General features: G+C 35.5%; 1 protein-coding gene across 1 annotated transcript in view; it reads right to left on the bottom strand.

Moving 5' to 3' along the window:
* Window positions 1–784: 784 nt before the first annotated feature.
* SEC23A (Sec23 homolog A (S. cerevisiae)) overlaps window positions 785–9,223 on the bottom strand; it is a 30,795-nt gene continuing 22,356 nt past the window's right edge. Inside the window, exons 10-11 of the mRNA XM_008591014.1 lie at window positions 2,760–2,883; window positions 785–919 (exon numbers count right to left, since the gene is read on the bottom strand). Coding sequence (XP_008589236.1) covers window positions 785–919; window positions 2,760–2,883 — 259 coding nt within the window. The remainder of the gene's footprint in view (window positions 920–2,759; window positions 2,884–9,223) is intronic.

Below are 9,223 nucleotides of genomic sequence, written 5' to 3'. Positions count from 1 at the left end.
CCTGGTGTGGTAGGCGGGAGCCAGGCGGGCGGGGAGCAGTCGGGCTTCGCCCCGCAAGTGGGGCTGGGCTGGGGGTGACTCACAGAGCTCGCAGCGTTGGGCCGGTCCGGCGCACCTCACTCCTAACATTATCTTTCTATCTATCAACAAGTATATGATCTGTTTAAAGAGCTATTGATTCAACACGTAATATATGCTCATATGAATACAGGTTCTCTGGATGAGAACTGTAAGCAGTCTAATTCCCAAGAAAACTTCTTATAGATCTTTACTATGCAAACTGCTTATAAATTAATTTTTTAACTTTGTCACTTTTAAAGCTGATTACCCACTTTGTGTCACTAGTCCCACCATCCTTTCTACAGCTACATGATTTTACTGTTTTAGAGTGCATTATAACTCCACTGGATGAGATAAAAAGAAAGAAATGAATTGAAATTTAAATCTAGCTAAATTTGTTGGAAAATTTAAAAGTAAGCTGGCTTACACTGTTGGAAATTTCTGGTAACAAAAATCAATTTGGAATTAATTTTAACTTTCAGAAGTCTTCAAATTTCCAAATCATAAGAATTTTTTGTTAAGAAACACTGGGACAAGGAATAACAGGCATAAAAAATAGAAGACTGGTGACAGTGCAATAGTTTTAATTTAGGGGTAGATGGGAAAATGGTATTCAGAAAAGGCAACCACAAATAGAGGTATACTAAAGGAAGCTAAACCACATAAAAGAGCCCCTACAATAATTTTGAAAGGAATGCTATAGAATGCCAACCCAGGCCTTTGTTCATGCTGCCCTGAGAATTAAGTGTATTTTCTTCTTAGAATAAAGGTCACTTACATTTTCAGATACACAGGGTCCTTTAGAATTGAGAGACACACAGGGTCCAATAGCTCCTGAAATCTTTATTTCCCTTGAGGTCTGCAAAATAAGAATATAGTATGTTTGGTTTCCTCAAAGATAAGTTCAAATGTTCAACTACAAGTATATGAGAATATCAGATATTCTTCTATATTTAAAATTCAAAATTCAATGAAAATATACTAACATTAAAAATAATTAATCAAGACTGGCTAGTAAGCTCAGTTTGTTAGAGCACAGTGTTATAACAACAAGGTCAATGGTTCGGAAACCCACACAGGCCAGCCACAAAAAAAAATAATAAAAAAATAAATCAATGAGCACTTCTATGCTGATAACCCCTAAGTTTGAAATCTAGCACGAAACTAATCTTATTTCCATCAGCACATAGGCGGTCTCCATTTAGGAACCTCACCCTGAATTCAAATTCATTCCTACCAAAAATTCACATCCTAACCCAAAACATTAGACACCATCTTCTATGTCTCCTCCCTTAGTGAAAATCTATCACCAAGATTGGTCTCTCTCCAGTCTCCAGTGCCACCAAATTTTAAGCTATCACAATACCTTTCATCTAAAAAATTAGAAAGCCTATTTCAGTTTCCTTACTTGAGATTTGTTTTCCTGACATCCTGAATACAACTATCAGAGGAATTTTACCCAAAATCCTGCTCTTCATTAACCTACAATAACTTCTACCTACACATGCACCTCCAAACTACAACTACTCACATAATTAAACCTATTTCCCTTATATTCCAGTATAAACCATCCACTCTCACTAGGCAGTTTTCTCAAACATACCAAGCTGATTGTCACCCTCTATGCCTCTCCTCACACTAGGCTCCCAAGTAAAATGCATTCTTCTCTGCCACCTTTCAAAAACCACTGTAAATTACACTCCCCTAGGATAAACTGTATCCTACATACATTGTTTTCTTCTCTAAACCTTTATAGCACTTTTATAATCTACTGTTATTTCATTATCACATGTGTTGGGCTTGTCTTTCTATCAAGGCTAAGTTTTTCTACAACAAGACCTGTACCTTAGATATCTGTTGATGTCACTACAATTCCCTAGCATAATGCTGGGCATATAGCAAGCATTAATTAAAATAACAAGATTAATAAAAAACACTTAATGAAAATTCAAAATCAATGTGCTTGTAAATACACTTGTAAATAACAATAAGTCTCTGCATCTCTGCATTTTTTAAATCCAAATTTGAAATGAATGATAGAATTATAAAATAACAACTAACCATAAAACAATTACTGATTATCCAAATGGCAAAGAACAGTTTCCTCTTAAGTTAGATAACAATTCTTTCCATTAAAAAAACCTAGCCTAACATAAATTTAACACTACAAAAGATAAACATACTTAAACCCTATATAAAAGAAATACAGAATTAAAGAAAAATTTATCTATATTGTTCTACTTTTCTAACAATTACTCAGAAATGCTCAAGTAAAGTCTGACTGTACATTTAATAGCGACATTTTCCCGGTGAACAAAATCTCTAACTCTAGTTTCAATATAAAATAACCACTATTTTAAAAACATATACTGTGGGAAAAAGGGAGGAACGGGTTAGTGAGAAATTGGTAAAGGGCTACAAAAAATGATTACATTCTGTAAAGTTGAATATATTAATTATCGTGATTTGAGCATCACATATTGCATACAGGTATTGGTATTCAACTCTGTACCCCACAGATATGTACAATCAGTTATGTTTCAATCAAAAATTAAGAAAATTTAAAAATATATGTATACACATATACAAATACATATATAAAAAATACATACTGAATTTGATTAATGATATTTTAACATTACAGTGAAACATTACAAATTTCTCTCTTGATAACATATCATACACGTCATTTTGCTTACCTTTATTTCCAATGTACCACCAAAGCCCATTTTAAACTGTCCATGCATGTCTTTGGTAAAGACTCTTTGAAAAGTTTGCTTGAATAAGGAAGTGTTGAAAGAGTCACCCATTACCATGTATCCTCTGCATGGAAAGAACAAAAAATCAATGTAATATGACAGTTACTAGGTTGACATGTTATAAAACCAGAAAAATAAATTCCCTCTCAAGACTACGAACAAATTTTAAAGATATTTCCCAAAATGTGCTGTATTATGTTTTTCTTTTTTACTGGCAGCAGGCCAGTATGGAGGTCTGAATTCTTGACCTTGGAGTTACCAGCACTGCACTCTAACCAAATGAGCTAACTGGCCAGCCCTACTGTTAATTTTTAAAACTAAAATATATATGAGATTATCCCCACCCCCAAAATAATTTCAATTCTGAAAGTATTTGAGTATCCCTAACACTTGTATTTATCCTCGGTAATTTTTTTTTAATTCTTCTTTAAATAGGTAATATATCCACACATTACAAAATTCAAAAGGTAGAAAAGGATATACAGTAACAAATGTGTCTCTTCCACCTCGGCCTCTCCATTCTCCATATTAGTGAAGATACCTGACAATTTATGGCATGCATTCTCATTCTTAAAAACAAATACACGTGTGCATATACAAGTATATGCATGCATACTGTTTCTGTGTGTGACACAATGAACTTTTCTGTGTTATAATGAATGAGAATAGAGGGACAGTAAGGGAGTATTTTCACTTTATGCACTTACATATTGTTTAAATTTCGTTCAGTAAGCATGCACCTACTTCTTTTTTTGTCTTTTTCGTGGCCGGTAAGGGGATCGCAACCCTTGGTGTGGTGTCACCTGCACTGTGCTCAGCCAGTGAGCGCACCGGCCATTCCTATATAGGATCCAAACCCACGGCGGGAGCGTCACTGCGCGGCCATTCCTATATAGGATCCAAACCCACGGCGGGAGCGTCACTGCGCTCCCAGCGCCGCACTCTCCTGAGTAAGCCACGGGGCCGGCCCCCTACTTCTTTTATTAAAAAAAAGAGTTTTAAAAAACATTAATTTGCAAGTAAAAACTATTCTAAAAAAATAAACCAAATAAAAACTATTCTGAGATACTATCTCTTCTCTTATTGGCAAAATCACAGTTTGACAACATGTTCTGTCGGTGAAGCAGTGGAAAAACAGGCCCTCTCATATACTGCTGGTAGGAAAGCAAAATGGTGCAACCCCAATGCAGGAGAACTTGAAAATATCTGACAAAATTACATACTTATTTTCTTTTTTTTTTTTTTGTCTTTTTCCGTGTCCGGCAACGGATCGCAACCCTCAGTGTCGCGCCCGTACCGGACCGGGGACCGGCAACGGGATCGCAACCCTCGGCGTTGCTCCCGCGCCTCACTCAGCCAGTGAGCAGGAACCGGTCTGTATGTGGGATCCGAACCCTCGGGCGGGAGTGCCGCCGCGCTTCCCAAGCGGCGCACTATCCAGTGCACCACCGGGCCGGCCCCTACATACTTATTTTCTTCAGCCACCTCACTATTAGGAATCTATCCTAAAAATATTCTGGCAACACAAAAACAAAAAGCAAAATATATGCACAAGGTTATTCACTGAGGCACTACTCATAATAATAAAATATTGGAAACAATCCAAATGACTATCTGTTAGAGACTAGTTGGATAAAATATGATACATCCACACAATGGAGTAATGCACTGTTACACACTGATTTCCAGGATATAAGTGAAAAGGTAAAGTGGGGGGAGGTGTGTAGAATATGCCACTGTTTATATAAAAAGAGGAATATATACATGCATACAAATATTTACATATATTTGCTCATATTTTTAAAAAATCTTAAGTATTTTTAAATAAGATAAAATCAATAATTAAAATAGGCAAAAGAATAAAATTGATGTGGTGTAACTAATAGCAATTTTACTTTTGATATTGTTTAAAGTTTTGATTTATGTTAACTCTGATGCTATTAGAGACTGTATCTTTTTAAATTTTGTTTTCTATTTACGTTGCTGATTTATAAAAATAAAGTTCAACTCTGTATACTGACCTTGATCCAGAAGTCTTGCCAACTTCACACATTAATTCTAATAGTTTTTGTGTACACTCTTTCAGATTTTCTTCTTTACAGACATGTCATCTATGATGATATATGTTATCATAACACCTGATAATGCATTCTAGATTAATGACAACTTATACCACCCTACTTCTCTGACCTCTGCTACAGTAAACCACTATGAAAGAGTTGTCCATACTCTTACTACTGAAAGTATGGTCCTTGGTCCAGCAATATTAGCATCACCAGGGATTCTGTTTAAAAATCATAGTTTCAAGCCCCATCCTATATATTCTAAATCAGAATCTATATTTTAAGAAGATACCCAGCTGATCTATACATGTTAAAGCCTGAGAGGTGATGGTCTGTATCAGCTGCTCCCAATCCCCTTCTCCTGTTCTTTTTCTAACTCACTCTAGCTCAACTTTCACTGCTCTTAGTAAGGTCACCAATAACCTTGCAGTGTGTTAACCTGCACTATCTTCACTCCTCATTATTTTGGATCTCTCTGTAATATTTGACATAGTTGACCATACCGTCTACCTTGAAACACTTTCTCCACTGAGCTTCCAGTAGTTTTCACACTTCCCAAACCAGCTCTCAGTGTCCTTTATTGTTCCTCCTCATTTCCTTAAAGATATGTGGCCACAGCTTAGTCCTGAAACATATTCACTTCCTGTCTACTCCTAATTCCTTCACAATCTCATCCATTTTCATTGTCTTAAAAAAATCGATCAATAGTCTGACAACTCCCACAGTTATGTCTCCAGCCCAGACCATCTCCTGCATTCCAGATTGCAATATCCAACTGCCTCCTTGGCATCTCCTCCTGGATGTCTAACTGGCATCTCAAACCAAACATATTCAGAACTGAACCCTCAATCTTCTTCCCAAATACTCTTCCTCCCACAGTCTTACCCATTTCAATAAAGGGTAACTCAATCCTTCTAGTAGATTCCTTTGGTTTTCTCACACCCCAGGATCTAATCTATCTGCAATATCCTCTACTTTCTAACTACATCCAAAATCCAACTACTTCCCACCACCTGTGCTACCACCACTTGGTATTCTTGCATCCCTATACTCTACTAAAGACAAACAAAGTCAGTGATCCTTTCAAAACATTGAGTGAGATATATCAATCCTCTGCTGGAAACTCTCCAATGTCTTCCCATCTCACTCAAAATACAACCCAAAGCCCTTAAGACAGTACAAAGGCCCTTACGATTTTCCCTCCTCACTCATTGTGCTCCAGCTACTTTGGCCTCCTTGGTATAGCTCAGACACCACAGGTATATTCTCAACTTTTCCCTTACCCTCTGCTTGGAACACTCTTCTTTCATATACGCACGTGGCTCACTCTCTCACTTCCTTAAGTCTTTGCTAAAACACCACCTGCAGTGAGGCCCTCCCTTCTCATACTACTTAGAACTGCAAACTCCATCCTCCATTCCTGACTTATTTTTCTTCCTAACACTACCACCATCTGACATCCTATCTACTATACTTATCTCACCTCCTCTCTTTAGAACTGTACCATCCAACATTTGGATAATTAAATTTAAACATAAATCAATTCAGATTAAATAAAATCACAACTGTAGTTCCTCAGTCACACTCGCCACATTTCAATGACACAGCACAGAGACTATATCCATTAGAAAATTACACTGAAGAGCCCTGCACTAAAGATAAGCTCAACAGAAATTTTTATGTTTAGTTCACTGCTGTATCTTAGTGCCTTGAACGTTTTGGTACACAGTAGGTGCATGTTAATATTTATTAGATGAGTATATTAGATAAAAAAAGCGAGAAAAATGAGTTGACTAATCTGAGTTTTTCAAAGCCTAATTAAATTATCTCAGAAATAATGACTGCTAGAGGAAGAAGAGGGAACAATTCCCAACTTATTCTATGAAGCCAGTTATACCCTGATACCAACAACAAAGAAAGACATCACGAGAAAACTACAGATCAATATCCTCTATGAAGATACATGCAAAAAATCCTCAAGAAGATACTAGCAAACTGAATCCATCAAAATATAAAAAGGATTGTACACCATGACCAAGTGAGATTCATCCCAGCAAATGTAAGATAGGTTTAAAATACAAGAATCAGGGCCGGCCCATGGCTCAGTTGGGAGACAGCGTGGTGTTGATAACACCAAGGCCACGGGTTTGGATCCCTATATAGGGATGGCTGGTTAGCTCACTTCAGAGAGCGTGGTGCTGACAACACCAAGTCAAGGGTTAAGATCCCCTTACCAGTCATCTTCTAAATTAATTAATTAATTAGTTAGTTAATTAAATACAAAAGCCAATGTAATATACCATATTAATAAAATAAAGGACAAAAAATCATATGATTCTCTTAATAGATGTAGAAAAAGGACTTAACAAAATCTAACACCCTTTCATTAAAAAAAAAATACTCAACAAACTAGGAATGGAAGGGAGCTTCAATGTGATAAAAGGCTTCTACTGAAACCCATAGCTAAGGCCAGCTGCCAAAAAACAGAAATAAAACCCACACCCAACATCATACTTACTGCCAAAAGACTAAATGGTGTCTCCCTAAGATAAGAACACGAGGATGTCCACTCTTATCACTTTTATTCAACATTGTACTGGACATTCCAGGTAGAGTAATTAGGCAAGAAAAAGAAATAAAAGGCATCCAGATAGGAAGAAATAAATCCCTATTTGCAAATAACATAATCTTATATATATAGAAAATCCTAAGAAATCCACAAAAAATCTATTAAAACTAATCAATAAGTTCAGCAAAGCTACAGGGTACAAGATCAATATTATATAAAAATCAATTGTGTTTCTAACACTAGCAATAAACAATATGAAAATAAAATTTAAAAAACACCTTACCAGTTAGCTGTCAAAATCAAAAAAAGAAAAAAAAATTTAAAAAACAATTCCATTTACAATAGCATCAAAAAGAATAAAATACTTAGGATTAAATTTAACAAAAGAATTGCAAGACTGATTGACTGAAAACTACAAAACATTGTTCAAAGAAATTAAAGAATATCGAAATAAACAGATATCCCATGTTCATAGATAAGATAATGTTTAAGATCACAATACTCCCCCCAAAATCTACAAATTCAATAAAATCTCTATTAAAAAGTCCAACTGCTTTTTTTGGAGAAACAGACAAGCACAGTTGGTAGTTGGTCTTGGTACAGTCTTATAATACCAATGTCATGGGTTTGGATCTCCGAACAGGACAGCCACCCCAAAAAAAAAGAAAGAGCTCTCTTAGAATAAACAAAAATCCTGGGGGGAAAAAAAAATGGAAAGAACATGGTTGGAGGACTCATACTTCCCAATCCCAAAACTTACTACAAATCTACAGGAAGATATTGTGGTACTGACAAAAGAATAGACATATAGATCAATGGAACAGAATTAAAGGTCTATAAACAAACCCTTAAATTTATGATAGGTTAATTTTCAATAAGGGTGCCAAAACAATTCAATGGAAAAAGAATGGTCTTTTCAACCAATGATGCTGGGACAACTGGAGATCCAAATTCAAACAAATGCCCTAAATATAAGAGCTAAAACTACAAAACTGGAAAACTCTTAGAAGAAAACACAGAAATAGATCTTCATGCTCTTGGTTTAGGTAATGGTTTCTTAAATAAGATACAAAAGCATAGTGAACAAAAGAAAAAATATGAACTAGACTTCATCAAAATTAAAAACTTTTGTGCTGCAAACAATACCATCAAAAAAGTGAGAAGAAAACACATAGAAGAAAATACCTGTAAATCATATATCTGATAAGGAACTTGTATCCAGAATACTTAAACCAGAAAGAACTTTTATAATTCCATAAAAAGAAAATAAATAACCCTATTTAAAAATGGGCAAAAGCTCCCTGTATTGGTCAGCTGCCAAAAAAAAAGGGAAGGGGACAAAAGAGCTAAATAGACACTTCTCAAAAAAATATATACAAATAAAAAATAAACACATAAAAAGATGCTCAACATCATGAATAGTGCAAACCAAAACCACAAGATAACACTTCACACCCACTAGGACAGCTGTCACCAAAAAGACAGACAATAACAAGTGCTGATGAGAATGTGAAGAAATTGGAATCCTCATACTTTGGTAGTGAGAATGTAAACTGGTTCAGTCACCTTAAAAAACAGTCTGCCAGTTCCTCAAAATGTTAAACATAGATTACTACTTGACCCAACTATTACTCTCTTGGGCATTTATCTAAGAGAAACAAAAACATCATGTCCACACAAAAACCTGCACACAATGTTCAAAGCAGCATTATTCATAATAGCCAAAAAGCAGAAATAAAATGTTCATTAATTGATGGATTAATAAACAAAAT

Source organism: Galeopterus variegatus, unplaced genomic scaffold (genome assembly GCF_000696425.1).
Source record: "Galeopterus variegatus unplaced genomic scaffold, G_variegatus-3.0.2 Scaffold6561, whole genome shotgun sequence".
Classification (NCBI taxonomy): domain Eukaryota; kingdom Metazoa; phylum Chordata; class Mammalia; order Dermoptera; family Cynocephalidae; genus Galeopterus; species Galeopterus variegatus.
The sequence above is the reverse complement of the archived record's forward strand: the minus strand, read 5'-3'. Positions and strand labels throughout refer to the sequence as shown.